Source organism: Ostrinia furnacalis, unplaced genomic scaffold (assembly GCF_004193835.3).
Source record: "Ostrinia furnacalis isolate ACB-3 unplaced genomic scaffold, ASM419383v2 OfSCF0986, whole genome shotgun sequence".
Classification (NCBI taxonomy): domain Eukaryota; kingdom Metazoa; phylum Arthropoda; class Insecta; order Lepidoptera; family Crambidae; genus Ostrinia; species Ostrinia furnacalis.
In genome coordinates, this window is record NW_021131225.1 from 214,648 (window position 1) to 233,631 (window position 18,984).

General features: G+C 35.6%; 1 protein-coding gene across 1 annotated transcript in view; it reads right to left on the reverse strand.

The window, feature by feature from the left end:
- Window positions 1–15,473, reverse strand: part of LOC114350811 (uncharacterized) — a 51,693-nt gene extending 36,220 nt beyond the window's left edge. The window contains exons 1-2 of the mRNA XM_028301749.1: window positions 15,360–15,473; window positions 7,446–7,575 (exon numbers count right to left, since the gene is read on the reverse strand). Of these exons, the coding sequence (XP_028157550.1) occupies window positions 7,446–7,575; window positions 15,360–15,419 (190 nt within the window). The 5' untranslated portion in view covers window positions 15,420–15,473. The remainder of the gene's footprint in view (window positions 1–7,445; window positions 7,576–15,359) is intronic.
- Window positions 15,474–18,984: the final 3,511 nt, after the last annotated feature.

Below are 18,984 nucleotides of genomic sequence, written 5' to 3' on the forward strand. Positions count from 1 at the left end.
AAGTTTAATAAAGTACGAAATAAATTATAATAATTTGGCTAACTGAAAATATTTGGGGGCAATCGGTGTGAGAGGCTTTGAGTTTTGAAGGAAATAAAAAGATTACATGTGTAATATCGGAGTTTGAGGCGGATATACCCGTAATACGGACACCGTCATGCGGAATAGGCCCTAACGACATCAACAAATAACAAGCTAAGTTCTGCCTTTATTACCCAACGGTGTGCAGCGGCCCTTAGGGTCGTAAAGGGCTGGCGCATGACGGGACACCATTTATTACGATCTAGGTCGCTTCTGCACGTTGGCTGCCTTTTACGACCATGTGGAGATTAATAGATGGAGACCCTGATGGCGAAGCCCTGCCTTGCGACTGCTGAATAAAGAAAAAACGATTGTGTTCACTATCATGGACTTGCAAAAAGTAGGGTACCCAATTGAAAAGACGCTGGTGATACAATAACATGTTGGGGGTTTTAGGAAAAACAAGCTTGTTTTTAATGCAAATTTATGTTTGTATGGGACAACACATCGTTTATCATATTAGGGATATGATATGAAAATTCATGCTCGCTTTTGTTGCAAAAATTAAAAGTTTTAGGCTGAGTTGCACCACTAACTGGCAGAGTTGTAACTTTGACCGTAAGTATAATGGTGTGACAAAGTCATTCAGTGATAGACTGAAATACACTCGGAATATTTGAAGCTAGTTGTAGGTGTACAATTAGTTTAACGTTTTACATTTATTACTAAAACAATTAACAATTACTGGATGTAATCTGCGTTACAATCATTCACTAATTATTAATTATCATTTTTGTTCAGAACATTAGTACTGCGAGGGAGCTAATAAGGCCGAATTCTCTTCCAATTTAGGTTAATAATTTTCGTGAGAGAATCCTCGAGAGAAATTACGCCTGAGAGAAAATAGCCCCAAACTTTTGCGAGCCCGATCCATGTGTGTTTAATAAACACTATCTCTAAAGAAACTAATAGGGTATTATTTTTCCTATAAACATTGTATAATAACGCCGAAAATGGCGCTGAGTTGGCTAATATTTGTGAAGGTTATGATTTACGACGATGTAGTTTTTGAAAGGGTGTGTAATAACGCGAAAATGGTTTCTTTTTCTAATTTATGAGAATGACAATGTACCTACTAACCTTGAGACACTCTATTTGTTTAAAAAGTTTACCGTTTTTGTTGATTTAAACTTGAGAGAACATTAGACTTATTTTCTTCCCTCCATTTTCGTCCGGACTCCTAACGCTGTCGAGCTCTAAAATGAGAAACACAAACACAAGTACTTACAGCCCGAATTATCCTCTTGGATCACGTAAAGAATCAAGTTTCTAATGCTGATTATTCGAGGCACATTCCCTCCCCTCCGGCCATAGCTCCCCGTTGCCATCGCAGGCCTCTGGTACGTGATTCGCCGAACCAGGTTTTCTGTTCATGTGGATTACTGTTTGTCCGGGATGCAGTGATTGCCCCACTTTTGTCGGGGTCATCTTGGATTGGTCGTATTGTCTTGGAAAGTTGGCAGTTTTTTAACGCTCTTGAATTTTTTTGAAGCCAAATGTTTGGCTCATTTGTCTTTCAAAGTATTTGAGGAGGTTATATAAAAGGAATTATTTATTCAACGATAGGGTGAGACAATAAACAATACGCATTACTTATGTTTTAGTAACAAATATCCACTGCCGATATATTTATTTTCTTCTCAACTGAAATTTATTTTTAAGAAAACCCAAAAAAATTTGATAACGTAACAATATCAAATAAACTATACAAGACGTGTATTATTTGCCATTTTTAACTTATTTGATTACAAGTGGTTTACATGATTAATATTGCTTACAAAAAATATTTATATGTATAAAGTATCTAAATAAATTCTATTTATCATCAACAAACCCTTATTTTGCAAACAAAAGCAATGAATAACTACATTATTTTTTTTACTAAGCTTTATCGGTAAAACGGTCGTAAGCACACTTGTTAAGTTATGTGCGCGATATTTCCTAACCTTTCACAACAACGATAGAGTGCCGAAAAAAGCCGAGAATGTGTGACGGAGGCCCAAATCTGAGGCGCGATATATCCCCGTGATGTACATATGGCGGGTCAGCCCGCTTCCTCGAAAGCGACAACGCGTAAATAAAATTTTCATCAGTCTGGCTTTTTTATTCCATTATTACAATCTTACGAAAGATTACAGATATCATGTAATTGTTTGTTTTTTATTCTTCAAATAAGTGTTAATATTGTTTGTATCTTATGAATTCTAATGTTTGGAACTTATCTGAAACACTTCTTTTAAATTCACTGGGAAAACTACCTTTCTGATTGCTGAATGTAAATCTTTGAGATTTTTTCCAACAATGTTCCAAAGTTTAATCCAATTTATATAATTAATAAGATAAATATCTTAAGTCCAAAGTATTCTAGTCAAGATGCGCCTAAAGAGCCAAGAACACTCAAAACAAACAAGAATTCAGCTCACGAACGATACTTCTTGCCCGTCGAAAGAATTAATCAATCGAAAGTACCGAAACTCAATGTATAGAAAGTTTAGGAAACCACATCGGGAAAGTTGATTCGAAAAGTTAATATTCAAAGTTGGAGTGGCAATTTACACAAGAAACCCATCTGAAAGGCCGAACTGCTAAGTAGATGCTTGAATAATGTAAGCAGAAAGGACATTTCGAAGCTTCCTACAAAATCGATGAAGGCAAATAAATATAGGGCTATTNGGCCCTCGATTCGGCCACTTGAGCCTTCGAGGACCACGATCCAATTTGTGTTTCGGTATACAATGAAATTCGATTCTAAGTATTGCTTCAGCACTGGACTTCTCATTGTAGAGTAGATAAAAGAATAACAAAAGTCAATAAGGATATTTAAATTGCTTCTGCTCAAACAAATGAAATAATTTGAAAATAAAATACTAACAATGATAAGGAAACGTAAGACCTAATCAGGGTTCTAAAACACTGAGATGAGGTCTTCTAGACATTCAATAACTGCCCTAGCATCTAACACTGTTCAGAAATCTAACGCCAATAAGATGTATCAAATATTTCAAACCCCCACAACATGGCACTGAATCAGATTGGAATTTGGAAACCAATTTAAGTTATTTACAGGATAGAGGGGCTGTTACAAAGGATCGAGACCTTTTGAAAACTCCACAAAGACACGTCAAGCTTATTCTGAATAAAACGGGATATTGTTTTGTTAAACACTGCACCCCGACGACCCCGTCCCCTATTTAAAGTATTGAATGAGAAGAAGTTTGCTTTCTCTCTCAAAGAAAAAGGTTGAGTGCTGGTTCTCAAAAAAAGGTTGGTATAATATTGTTTGCGTTGGCGGTTTATTGCGTTAAGGTATCATTTAAGTACCGCGGCTAAGTTTTCGCTGTATTACTAAGACTTAAAATAAATTTCGTTAGGAATATGCTGTTTATAACTAAGCTTTAAGCTTCGCAGAATATCGTCTTCCTTTAATTTTATTTTTAAAGACGCCCAAGTTACAAATCCCGGTTTCATCTTCATTAATTTTATAAAGAGTTCTTTGTGAAAACACACCTGTGTTTGTAGAGGTTAATCTCTGAACCTACGAGTTCTGATAGAATTTGAGAAATTAGTTTACTTCTAAAATGCGACTCTATTCCCGGTGTGCAAGATTGCTTTTTAAGGGAGAATACACAATATCCGGAGGATGCGCAATAATATTTTTCTGATAAACCGAAATCCACACGAGTGGAGCCGCTGGCAACGGCGACCTAGGCTTAGAATACAAAGAAAACAAATTTCAAAAGAGAAAAGTTTAGGGATCCGTATGAATGATTCCGGTCGATATTAGGGGTGTCGACTCGACTCATTTCTATCCCGTTCGACCCTCGCTTATGGCGGTCTGATGACCCGAACCGTTTTTACATAAATGACCACATTTAATGTTTTACGATATTACGATATTAGGACCCATCGATCTTTAAGTGTGCATTTATTATGATGACTTCTGGTCTTCGGAAAACGTTTTAACACTGTCATTATTTTTGGAAGGTCAAATGTATTATACAACCTTCTCGTGTGCCGACAGCAAATTAATGAAGCTCTGAAATAACAAACCTCCACAAGGAGCTAATGGTATTATGGCTTACCGATAATAGCGATTCATAGTGACTTGCATAATGTAGGGTAGGCTATGGATTACGATACGTGGTGCGAAATATCAAGGTTGCGAAATATAGCTCTCTAAAAGCTGACGGATTTAATAGTCAGTCTTGTTTGTTATTTTCTTTTTCTTATACTTCTAGCTCTACTAACATTTTGGAAGTAAATATTAAACAGGCTCACTTTTGTTATCGTGGTTTGTAATTTGTTTGAGTTATCTTATTGTGATTTTATTTAATAAATCTAGGGCATCTACTAGCATGTTTTAAAACAAACTTAACCTTGCCTAGAAACCGTTAATGTATATTGGAGCAATTTACCTGCAAAACGTATGAAAGTTATCTTAGATTAAATTACTGCGAATACCCACTATCTGTGGTAAAAGGGATAGTGTTATTACGTTCCTCCGGGAAGTAAATTAGCCGTTACTGCAGTCAGACTAATTTTTGTCTGGCATATTCGCCGACTCGCTTCGTAAACGGTTTATTAAGGTATTTGTAGTCCCTACGAGTCTTAGCTGTTACTTGGTTAGATTATTGAATTTTGACTCCAGACAACGTTCAATTTTAGTCCTTATTTAGGTAAACATAGTATATCCTAAGAGCGTAATAAATTTACACTTCGACAAAGGCACAGGCTGTTTTGGTTACAATAACTACAGATATTTGAAGGAGATTAGACTATTGTATGAGGATTTAATACTGTGCGATATAGCGTGACTAATTCTTAGAACGTGGATTATAAATGACTAGCGGTTCACCCCGGGTTTGCATGTATGTAATTTTATCTAAACCTTCCTCTAAAATACGATACATACAAGACTAAAGGATTATAAATGACTAGCGGTTCACCCCGGGTTTGCATGTGTGTAATTTTTATCTAAACCTTCCTCTAAAATACGATACGATATATACAAGACTCAATCCTATCTGTTTGATGAAAACCGCATTATTATACGTTACGTCGTTTTAAAGATTGAACGTAGTTTTTAACGTATACAGACAGACAGAGTGACTTTGTTCTATACTATACAGAGGTACAAACGTTTTATAAATACTTTTGCAGAGTTTCAGTATAAAATTAGATTTGGGTAAAAAAGGAAAGTTATAAAAAAAAAAGAAAACCCGGATCATGGCCGGATGAACTCGTCTCTATAGAACTCTACGTTGACCCATAATACGGCAAAACGGTGTCCCATTTCACTTAAAAGTTTATTTATTATTAAAACAATTCTTTGCAACGGGAACACTGTCCACAAAGTTTAAATGGCTTCCGAACTTAGTTACCCAAAACGGGGCCGTGATTATTTTTCGTCTTAAAACAAGATAATAACTTTTCAAGCGATGGTGCAAGTAATATCTACTCTTCAGTGGAAACCGGGGCGAGTGAAATTTATTACCATTTGTGATTTAAATTTTCAGATTAATCTGCACGAATTGTTTTCTTTTAAAAACCCTACAAAATATTTATTTAACTTTTGGATTATGTACATAATCAAATTAATATACGAGACTGTAAATAAGTAATGGTGGTTCAATTCCCGCATGGGACCAATTAAACATCCATGATTTGAGCACAAATATTTATCATATCATACAAGTTCTAATTCGGGGCTAGCTACTGGTGTGGTCGTTGAATGAAAAATCTTTTTACTGAGACGCAGCGGCATATTATCTAAGTCTGTCATCAGGCCTAAGCAACCATTGTCCCACGCATAGTGGTAGTTGTGGTACAGTATTTCACGTCCCGGCCGTTTTGCGTAATCGACGACGAACCAGCCACGACCCCCATTACCCCTGATGGGGTACTTGACCCCGAAACACCCTATCATGAATAAATGTACCTGCCGATAAGAAAATGTAAATATGCGACTCGTATTTCAAGTCGGGTTCCGGAAAATATTAATAAGTTTGCGGTTATAGTCCATCCCAGTTTTATAGTCGAGTTGTTATTCGCGGAAGTTAGGGCCGTTTCCATTTTATCCCAAATCCAACCCAATACTTAAACGATAAAACTTACATGACATGGGTAAGTTTTATTGCTAAGAAGAAAGTGTAAATTTCTTGTTCTTACAACAGCTATTTTATTATATCCTTTTGTTATTAAAATGTTTTTTTTAAATTGTTCATTCATACATATTGAAAAGATAAACTTCTACAAAAACTTGTGTCTGAAATATTCTCACTCTATTTATTTACCCCTTGGATGCAGTTCGAGCGGTCGATTAGACGAACTTAATGAGAACATAAACAGTTCAACGCACTACTACTAAAACTAAATGAATTCAAAGAAATGGACCCAGACCGCGCTACAACGTATTTACGAGTAATTTAAGCTTACGCTCTTCGAAACAGAAGATCATCTGTATTCAGAATGAATACAGAATTTCGGATCCCATTTTAGGATACCGACTATCTTAATTCATTTTTCAATGCGTCACGATACGGAGTTTGAGATTCTGTTAATTTAGATGCATACTTATGTAATAACAAAAAAAAATAATGAGACATTGAAATCATGTAAAAATATTACTCAACTAGCTTTTGCTCGCGGCTTGAAATTCAGTTTGTCACAGATAATTATAACAGGTACACCATAAAGTTTCATTATAATCCGTTCATTAGTTTTTGCCTGAAAGAAAGTGAAAGAAGAAACATACACCCATACATGTGAGGATGTATTCCTCACAACCTATTGTATTTATAATATCACTAGCCATACATTGTTACTCCAAAGGATCAAATTCTGCGAAGTAATATCATACAAGAGCAGATTTACTAAACTTAAACCCAGACGAAACCAGCAAAGATCGCGTTATCGAGATGAAAGCAACAAAACGCAGCCGCAACTTTAGTATTAAAACTTCCCGCCGCAGCCTCATAAGCTCGTAACATGAAATGTTGGGAAGCCCGACAAGAAGTTTCTTCTGTGAGTGGAATTAATTCCGCTAAAGGTGCCGTAACAATAATTGAGCATTTTCACTTCATTTGAAACGGGATTAATTTATTTAACTCATGTTATTTCATGGAAAAGATGTTAATTGAGGCAATGGAGATGAAGTAATATTGAAAGAAGACACATAAGTAGGTAATTTAAAAAATTTAAAGTAATTAATTGGTTAAATATTTACACCAAAGGCAAACTTTTAACTACGTCTGAGTTTGAAACTTCTCTGAAACTTTCTTAAGAAAGTACGGAATATTAGGTAGCTACAAATTAATCCTATCAAGTTTCAAACCTCATATTTCCAGGAGTTTCTAAGCCCTTACCTGTGACGAGGTTTGCATGGTGGAACTGGCAGACGGCGTCAGCCTCGTACCAAGAGATGCGGTCCCTGAAGTAGCGGTAGAACACAGGGAAGCCCTCCTCAGGCAGCACCCATGTGTTGCTGATGTTTACCTGCACAGACGAAAGAGAGACTTGGAGAAAGAGAGAAATAAAACAAATATATTTTCTTACTGTCGACAGAGCTGATGGCTGATGGGGCTGAAAAGTTCTCGAGTGGCGACCATGGGTCGGAAGACGTAGTGTGGGCAGACCCCCCACTAGGTGGACCGACGATCTGGTGAAGGTCGAAGAAGGTGCCTGAATGCGAGCGGCAAAAGACGGTCGTTGTGGAAATCCTTGGGGGAGGCCTTTGTCCAGCAGTGGACGTCATTTGGCTGAAACGAACGAACGAACTGTCGACAGCACATCAGACTACATTTGTGCAGCAAAATAGCGCTTATTTCAAATACTTAAGATACCACATTGTTTAGCTGACGTGCCATCGTCGTCTCTGTACCTACCACCTACATCTCGGCAGGTTGTAATACATAGTAAGCCTGCTTCTCCAATTTTCGGGCGGCTGTAATAAATGGGGACCTTTATGTCATAATTTACGACTTTATTATGCCTCTATAATGGTTCAATGGGACCATTAGTTCAAAATGATCTCAGAAGCACTGATCTTTATTTTCGAGTTGACCTAAGCTTGCGATAGTGCGAATCAAACTAGTTTCTTGGTTATTTGTCGTTCCACCACTTTCACAAAGTACTATTTAATCTTTGTACGAGTATGTCCAATCAAGCAATCGAGAGATTCCAAATCAAATCGTGTCAAATCGATTTACTTTATTTCTAAGAATAGGTATTTACATACACTCTCTGTAATTATATGTGACTTGTTAATGGAACTAATAGAAGTTGCTAACAAATGTTTAAAGTAATGATAATATTTGTCTGAATTGTTTTCATTTAGTCCACTTTGTTATCTTTACATAAATCCAAACACGCACCCAACCTTCGTATAAGAATAATTAAATTGTTAATTATTACAAAATAATAGCATAAGCCCGAACAAAGAGCTTTAGGTGAATGTTTTACAAAAGCAAATACATTTCTCGGCATCAAAAGCTTCCTTGGCGAATGGAGTCATTACGCACACTTAGCTGCACTTAACGTCCATGAAGTACGCTCAAGGTATTCTATTTCAAAGTCTTTAATAACTCTAGCAACGTAAACTGCTGAAAAGTTTCTCAAAAGAATATCATCTTTTCTTTACCCTCATTTTATAAATTAAGTTACATCACTGTTCCAAGTGTCTGTTGTTGTCGTCACTTGATAGCGTTGAATAAAAGACTCAATACTTACTTTTATAATACTTTTTTTATAAATGCCTCGAGGTCAGTCAATCGAATCCTTTTCACAGTAGGTATTTTCAGTCTTTTCTTTCTTTTAACTGTGGTTACTTTTATTCGGCCCATATGCACGTATAAAACGTTGCGGTCTATGTGTCCAATACAACCACACAATCGATTTAAACCATACAAAAAGTATCTTCCATAGTATAGATAAGACGGTGAATTATTTTAATTAATTTGCCCTTGATATTTTCATTTTCCTTTATCTTATTACTCATTCAGTTTCATAGGCACTTGAGTTTTCTTATCTAAGAACATTAACATCGCCTCATCTCGATAGAGATACACGTGATCTATTTAACGAACCTTAACATAATGGAAATTCTTTACCTACTGAATCATATTGAACCAACTGATCTGAATAATGAAACAAGAAAGTTTGTGTTTTGTCTTCATCTTGGCTGTTTATCAATACGAAAAGACGACGAAGTAACAGAACTTCGCCTGAGGAGAAAGTTTTTGCCCAGAGTAGTTTTAAAAGTCGGCAGACTTTGAGCTCGCTCGTCTAAAATTTCATGCATAAACTCGCCAAAGTATCGTCTGGTCAATTTGTACTGGTGGTTAAGAATGTTCTCTTAAATTTCAACTTTATATCTATGGCTTATGGAAGGGTTCTCGGAGCAATTTCGGAATAGTGTAGCCCGATCGTATTGAGTTTGAGTATCGACCAACTGTAATACGTCTCAACCATGATAAATATTTCTCGTGATAGTTTTTTATTTGTAGTTTGAAAACTCCCTGAAATTAATTTCCCTGAATTCAGACATTATTAAAAATTGCGATCATTTTCTGTGTATTTCTCACATGCAATAGGTCCTAAAGCGTCAACGGACTCTGTAAATAATAGCTATTTTAAAAAACTCTAAGGCTGAGACGCACTACCTTACTTTAACTGTAACTATAACGATAACAGGTGTTTTTATATGAAGTTTAACAGATTTTTGACGTTTGTTAAAGTTACATTTAGATGGTGCAACCCAGCCTAATAAGAGCAACAGCCTATTAACTTACGAAGTTGATATAACTGTTGGATTTATAGTACAGTCGCGGAATGAAAAGGTTCGTCACCTTAGTGTCGGTTTTCGCTTGCACTAGGTACTGTAAGAGTCAAACCTGCCAACATAACCGTGCAAGAAACAGTGCTGCTAACATTTAAATAAATATGACGTTTAACGTTTGCTAACGAATAAGGTTTTGCTTGTTTATTTTTCTATCCCATCAGTGCAATGTTACAAAATGTAGTTTAGGTTGAACCAACAAGAAGGTTTTAGTTTATCAATCATAATAATCTTCTTGACAAGTTAAATCGTCAAACAACTTTGATCTGAATAATTTTGAACTTTACTGGCGAACAGTTAAAGATTATTTTCTCTAACTCGAGATTATTCTGTAACATACTTTCAAAAGGTAATATGTGCTCGCGATTCGTTGAAGGAATCAATTTGAAAACTGACGAACCTTTTCATTCCGTGACTGTACAATCCTAAGAAAGCTTGAGCTTCTTGTATATCCAAATATTCTCTCTAATATCGACGTGTAATTTATTTGTATCGGCGTACAACACTACTTTGCGGCTAGCAAGCACTACAGGAATGCGCTAGCGCCACCACCGTGCTCTAATGAGTTTGGCCGCTGGCTGAAACTTTAATAAAAGTTGAAATTGGCCCAACTTTCGCCTGTCAAATATTTGTTCTATATCTTGCTAACTAACATTTCAAGTGTTATACGACTAGCATAAACTCATATCCATTTAATGTGTAGTTTTTATAAGATTTTTATTCGGTTCACTTAATTAAAATAATTCATACTCTAGTATAGAAAGAAAGAAAAAAATAATTTATTTGGTTCATAAAATTTCACAGTTAACTGGGATCTCCGGAAAATTAAGTAGCTCTTAAACAAAAGTACTTAACCAGATTAATATTCGTTTTATAAAAATATTAATATCAGGTTCGGTAAACGTAGTTTGGTTGTTAAAAGTGATTGAAACTTTAAGTTCACATGTTGTTACAATAATTTGGGCAATTAAATTTTTAAACAAACATAAAATATATTATTAATATTATGATGAGATACTTTGGAACAAATTAATATTCATTGTTCGTTCGTTTACGCAACGGGAAAGACAACTGTGACGAAGACTTAATTATCGGGCCTATTCGACAGCCTCTCGTTTGTCTTGTACCAAACAATCAATTACAATAAGGACCTAAATACATATATAGTAGGTACAGATTCCGTTACAAAATTGTTGAATATTACACTATTTCGTTTTGTAACTATAGGGCTCAATTTAAAAATCTAATTTTCTAAATTGACTTCGATCTGGCAGGATAGCGGGATGACCTCAATGTAAGTTACTATTTTTAGTAGAATATTAAGTGTTCTCTTTATTTTTAACCGACTCAAAAAAGGAGGAGGTTATATGTTCGACTGTAGGTATGTATGTTTTTTTTCTATGTATGTTCACCGATTACTCCGTCAATTGTGGACCGATTTTCAAAATTCTTTTATTGTTCGATAGGGTACACTTCTGAGGTGGTCCCATTGTCACCAAGTCAGGATCTGATGATGGGATCCTAGTGAAATCGAGGGCAACCCTCAAATTTTATAGGCACGTATATTGTTTTGCAAACGTTTTCTTAAGTTATTCAGGTATTTGCTTCTGAAAATCATCATCTCATATTGATGAGCTGATGATAGAAGTAAAACTCCTTAATGCTTAGGAGTTGGAGGATGATTCTTTTAATTTTATACATAAGTATAGTTTCTAAAGTTATTCAAGTGTTTGCATCAGATAGTCATCATCTCATCATGATGAACTGGTCATGGTACGTACAACACCTTAACGCTTAGGAGTTGGAAGATAATTCTTTAAATATTATAGGTACAAATAGACCAACAGTTGTATTCTTTCATGTTTTTAAGGTTTATTATTTTACACTTGACATGAAGAATATAGTCTCAATGTACGGCCTACATTCAGTGGTAACATCAAGGTAATAATAAGTAACTAAAAAGCAAGAAATAAGTTAATTTTTATAAAAAAAAAACCGACTCCAAAAAACATACACTAAAAAGTAGAAAAATAATTACTAATCTTATTTATTAGGACGACTTAATATTTATGTATACTATGATTGATACTTTTGGAGTCGGTGCAGGCAAACTTCACACGTTTCATAATCTTGGCACCAACTCCAGAAGTATCAATCATGGTATACATAAATATTAATTCGTCCTAATAAATAAGATTAGTAATTATTTTTCTACTTTTTAGTGTATGTTTTTTGGAGTCGGTTTTTTTTTATTGCCTTCTAAGTAGCTCTATATGCACGTAGGTGGAATCTTATTAAGGTTTCATAAAAGGAAAGCAGCTCAAAGTTTATAAAAGTAAATCATTATAAAGGTTAAACATTTCGGGACTATTCCCACCTCTCGTTCCCACCATTGCAACTCTTGTGTAGCCAGGAGTATGTACCGACTCCGGCTAAATGCTGTAACGAACTACTGACTTGTTGAAGTTTGGGTGGTAGAGTTAGGTGGGTGTCCAAGGTAGTAAAACATAATATGGTATCTTGATTTAGTTGAGAAACATGTGACGATAAACTAAGTTAGTTATAGTTATTTGTAAGTCATAACATTTCTAAGCTAATTCAAGAAGCGTTTTGTTGATAGAAAATGTATTTAATCCATCTTTATGCGCATTGGTGCCTAATTATTCTTTTATCTTAAGAAAAGTAGTCTATAGATGTTTGGACTAAATAAAAATATTTTCTTTCTTTCAAAAAAATGTATAGAAAACCCGCGCGGGCCAGTTTCAGATGATATCTTTTCTATTACTTTCAATTTATTTTTAGGAGTAATGTACTTATTCGTTCAGCCTTTGACGAATGGTGGACTCCGTTTAAACCATTTGTCACTCACTAAAATAAAATAGTCAAAACTAATTCTGAAATATTTAATTTATTGAAACGATTCAGCACCCCAGGGTGCATTTGACACTCAGCGATCCAATTCATTTTAAATAAATTGTAATCTGCGAGCCTGTTAAAAATATTTTCCTATTTTATGTTCAGTCAAAAGTAACGAACCCAATCGTTATTTAGGCTGAGTTGCACCACCTAACTTTGACCGTAACTATGACGATAACCGTTGTTTTTTGTATGGAATTTGACAGATTTTTGACGTTTGTCAAAGTTAAAGTAAGATGGTGAAACCCAGCCTTAGTTTTAGCGACCGCATTTCATCGCGACAACTGCTCGGCAACTAAAATAATAGCGTCGCGAAATAAAATATTGGTTTCGACATCTCTATTTCATATTTTATTTGTATGCGATACGGATCCTTTGTGTGGAGTTAGACTGCATACGTCGCAGTGATACCTATGCATTCTGAATAGTTTTGTGTTGGTGTAACTGTCACAAAAATGCTTTTTTTATTTATGTAACCCTAACGTTGTATGTATTATCAAGTCACCCGAAGACTTCATGAAATTAGAAAGATTAGGCTGGAGTGATAAGTGATATTAGCTGGCTCCATTTTTTCTGAAGAAATGAGATGCTTGTGTACACCAAAATAAATGTTCGAAATGGTATCTCATGTTATCCTATCCACACACGATCACAGCATGAATTTCTTATGGTAATTGTAATACAGACGTGACGTTTAAAATCAATCGACTCAATGTAATATCAATACCTACAATATTAAAAAGGTCTATGAATAACGTATTAAAACCCCGCATATTTTTGAATCGCCGAAATAATTTGTTTGCCATTAACCCTTAAAACTCTCATTGAGCATTCAGTTTAATATTAAATATGAATCACAAAAGCAATTACGATCGCAATTTTAAACGTTATTATCTCATACATTTGGGGACATGTTGGCTTAAGCTCTATCATTGCAAAATGGACTTAATGCTGAGTTGAGTGTAATCGATTTTGGGTTGATGTCTAGTTGAGGGTATCTTAAGTTGTGTTCGGTAGTTAGTAGTTTAGATGGTGCTTAGGAGGTTATGTTGCTTCGAAATATAATTAGGCATATGTGCCACTACGAGAGGCGGAATGAGCCGCCCGCCCAATAATGTAATAATTGTTCTCCAATCTCCTTTGAAATATAACTATTTAAAGGTATTAAGTGACTGTTTCAAACCAGAGGATACGTATATAGTTACTCCTTTAGTTTCAATTTGAATGTATTGATTTAACCTAATCCTAGTCCTAGCCTAATTTACTTACTATACGAATATAATGTGCTATACCTAATAGTACAGGCCCAACAGCTAGTCTTCTTTCATGTATACCTCTATTTTGCAACAACATATTATAAATTGTAATGTGACATGCAATAAACGTTTTTGAATTTGAATTTTAAGTATCAGACAAGTTATTGTGTCAGAAGCCCAATCTTAGTTTGTTTTTAAAGTTATATTATTAAAATAGCTAGTTGTCTTAAGAATTCCACCTGAATTAAGAAAATTGCAATAAAATGTATCTAACAGTTTTTAAATTTAACAGTATTTAAAAACATTATGACAAAATTATGTCAAGCTTATATTTTTGTAAATGTTTATGTTAATTATTCTTTTAGAATTATCTATAACGCCTAATTTGAACGTTTTACACAGTTTGTTAACATAAGTTATTTCAGACTTAGGCATCATTAATTTTTTCAAAGCAAAACTTTACTGATTTACTAATTTTATATCATTTAAATTTAAATAATTCAGCATTTAATAAAATCGTTTGACTTTATTACAATCTAAATGTACTGAAACAAAGCATTTGTAACTTTTTCACGTTATCCAGAGACCCTTTTGCTTCAAATCAATTACAAAGTTTTAAAATCAATAACAAAGTTATTAAATAATAATCCGGAGTTTCCTTAAATACAGTATTCTCATATTTAATGTCTGAGTAACAAAGTTAAGTTTTGAACGTCCTCAAACTTTACTCGCATCTTCAAGGTTACTTGTTGGAAAGTTCAACCGCAAAATGAGTAGAATTTTGCCAAGTAAATCTAAAACCTAAATAGTGAAACAGTTTTATCGGCACAAAACATTTAAAAGTAGAAAACTACGTCTCACATAGTCGTATGAGTGTAAGTCTCGGAGTTGAAAGCCACTCGAGTCCACTCGACTGCAAAACTTTACTAAACTTAGAAATTACCGTAGAGTTTATTTTGGGAATATTAAGTACTAGCTTTCCGCCCGCGGCTTCGCCCGCGTGGAATTTTGTCTGTCACAGAAAAACTTTATCGCGCGCGTCCCTGTTTCAAAAACCGGGATAAAAACTATCCTATGTTCTTTCCCGGGACTCAAACTATCTCTATGCCAAATTTCATCAAAATCGGTTGCGAGGTTTAAGCGGGAAAGCGTAACAGACAGACAGACAGACAGACAGACAGACAGACAGACAGACAGACAGACAGACAGACAGAGTTACTTTCGCATTTATAATATTAGTTGGGTAGTTGGGATTGTAAAGTTATTCTTACCGCACGTCCTTGGGCAGAAGCGCAAAGCGCGATCGCTAAAAGCGCTACAGAGCACAACATCACGACCGGGCGGCGCTACGGCGTAGCGTACTCGTCCGTCACCCTCGAGCGCCGTAGCGTGACTGCCGCTACGTCGCGTGCTACGGTGCCTACGACACCCGCTCGGACCTTCGTCCTACATTATGTAAACAAAGTATTTGACAATAACATGGAAGTAACGATCGACCTTTTTGTTTGTTTGCTATGAAATTTGTATTGGAAGGTCAAGGAGAAAAGTTGTAAACTATAACCCGCTTGACTTTGCATAAAACATTAGATGTCAAGGTAACGCTAGTAACGAATAACGAATGTTTCTATTTTAGTAACAATTATATGACTTAATAATATTCAAATTTTTAGTCATTTTACAAAATAAGACTAAAGGAAATGTCAGCAAGTTTCCCATACCCATCTTACCACTTGTCTACGAGCTCAAAGTTGTATCAAATTGGCGCGCTTAGCTGCGGTGGCCCGCTACAAGCAACTTTAATTTGAATATTGAATGTATATTCAATGTGCAAAATAGGACTACGCAAATCCCTAAGCAATAATAATATGTAAAAATGTACGGACGGGGTTAGGACGGTTATAGGCTTGAGTTTTTTCAACGCGTTTTACGCTCGTTTTGGTGTGAATATTTCGAGATTTAATAAAGCGATTACGAGTGTAAACACGTACGTTTCACGTTTGCACGAAATTTTAGCTATTAGCGATTAAACACTCTATCCGATCCGAATCTAAGGAATGCGATAACACTTAGTTTCGTACTTTGGATCGACATCTAGAAATAGAAGAGATTATTATTTTGACACATAAAAATAAGCAAAGTTGAAAGCAAAGTTAAATGCATGCCCAACACAGATTGGCTCTAGCGAGCATTAATAGGTTAAAGTCTAGAAGAAAAACTGAATAAGCAGCTAGAGAAATTGCGTAACAGCATTACAGGGATTCTGATCTGATGTAACGCGTAACCTTGGCAATACACGCACTTGCACGCCCATGGAAAATCGGGCATATTTATGGGAAACAAAAACGCAAATGTGTAACCGTCCTAAGGGCAAGATTGACACATGTCGCAGCTGTAATTTTATTGATGGCCACGCAAAATAGCATTCGCCAACATGTTTACACGCCAAACGTGGGCGGGTCAGAAACGGGGGTAATCGGAAATGTTTTAGTTTCGAATTTATTTGACTCGACTATTGCTATCTGTTTTGATTGATGACTTGTTTCGTAATCGTGGCAGTTATGTTTTACGATTCTCAAAGCTATCGGAGAGTATTAGAGGGTCTCTCGAGTTCATAAATTATTGTAAGCTGCTTCTCATTACAGAGAAAGTGATGAATTAAAAGGCATGGTAAAATTTATCAGAAAAATTTTAGAATCCTGTCTACTCTACTCGGCTTGGTCGTTCATGTACCGGTAGTTGCAACAATTCGAATCCCACTCGGCGTAAAAGTGAAAATGGACGTACCTATAGTAATTATTTATACAAGTTCAAATACGTTTTATATTGTACACACATTCAAAATTTCACTCTAGAACTCTCATTATATAATAATTAGAATTTGAAGCAATACGCTATAAAGAAGACATGATTATTAATTTAAAGTAACCCAGAGGCGCGCACGCTCGTCAAAGGAGCGCCATTTATACTTTAACACAATCGTAATTTTGCAAATGAGGGCATAATTTACTTAATGGCGCCTCAGAAAGATTGAGGAAACAGGTGTACAAAAAGAGTGGAAGTACGAGAGAATGGAAATAGACGCTAACGCCGGTAAGGCGCTCGCGAGTTTCTTTTGGAGGTCTATTTATTTTTTATTTACCGTGCAATTTTGTTACTCACTGTCTGTGCATGGTTATGAATTTTCATTTTAACTGATTACTTACCTCCCTAAAAAAACAAAGATTTTTTTGAAAACCGAAAGAAATAAAGCTTATAAGATACGGTTAATGCAAGACCTTCCTTCCTTGACCAACTCTACCCGTTGGGCTGGCCGAAATTCTAAACTATTTCGGCATATTAAGAACTTCTTCTACTACGAGTACACGCTGCTTGCATACCTATCTGGTTCTTCATTTGTTTCAGTTAAAACAAATACAGTCGACAACACATTCGACTAAATCTTGGTTGCAAAATGACCCCTATCAAAACCACGTAAGATGCCACAGAGTTTACTTCGATGTGCCGTCGTCTGCACAAACTCGGCAAGCTACAAGGCAGCTTGGATTCTAGAAGCATTGCGGCCACAGCGTATCTAGAACAGCAAGGCATTCTAGGTTACTGTGATTTATTACTTTGGCGTAAGTCTGTGACTGCCCGACGGAATTGTGGGAAGGTTGGCGCATGTTACCCACCACGATTTATCGGTAGATATACAGACGGAATGTTGATACATTTTAATGAAGGAAATTTCATTACTCTCGCTATTTTACTTCGTATGTTTGGCACAGTAAATTGAATTTATAAAATTATACGTTTTGTTGTCTGTCTTCAACACAAAGCCTGTCAATGTAACATCGATTGTTATTTGTTTTGATTAACATTAAGGCTGGGTTGCACCATCTCACTTTAACTTTAACAAACGTAAAAAATCTGTCAAAATCCATACAAAAACACCGGTTATCGTTAAAGTTGCCGTTAAAGTTGGGTGGTGCAACTCAGCCTAACTATACACTAACCTTAATAATGAACGATAAAAACCATGTTCATTAGAGCTTCGCGTGTCACATACTCATTGATGTAATTAATTAAAAAGCTATTCACAATGCACATGCCAATGCCCTATTATTCTTTTGTGTCGTTAGTCGCGAAGGTCGTGTTATTCCATTGGGATTATCTTTTAATTAATCGCTTTTATTGTATTGAATAAGCAGTAAAATTGTAGGTGTTTGAACATTAGTGGAAACAAGAGTCGTAAAATAACTCAATAAGGCTATAAAGTGAATTAACGGTATAGCTTTAATTACGGGTCCGTTACTATGAATTGATTTAAATCAGGGATTCAATTCCCTAGCGATCCCTTTCTGAGTGCGAACCCGAATACCCGAAAGTTGAGATATGTAACAAAGTGAACTTATTAATCAGTACTCGCGGCCGATGAGACGCGTCGAGTACCGCGACCCTCTGTCACTCTGCGCTCTCCAAAATAAACCAAACTGTCGTTAGGCGTTACAATTAGCAACCTTCTTTTACATATAAATTACATATACACTTGTTGCCATGACATTACTAATGTTAGGCATTTTATTGAAATACTAGCTTTCCGCCCGCGGCTTCGCCCGCGTGGAATTTTGTCTGTCACAGAAAAACTTTATTAAAAACCGGGATAAAAACTATCCTATATCCTTTCCCGGGACTCAAACTATCTCTATGCCAAATTTAATCAAAATCGGTTCAGTGGTTTAGCCGTGAAAGAGAGACAGACAGGCTGAGTTACTTTCGCATTTATAATATTAGTATAGATTATAAAGTTTTTAGCAGCTTATGGGATTCTCTAATATCAAAATATCAAAGCTGATTTAAGAGTTGTAGGCAGAAAAACGTATTAGACAACCAAACAGAGATACTATGTAGACATAA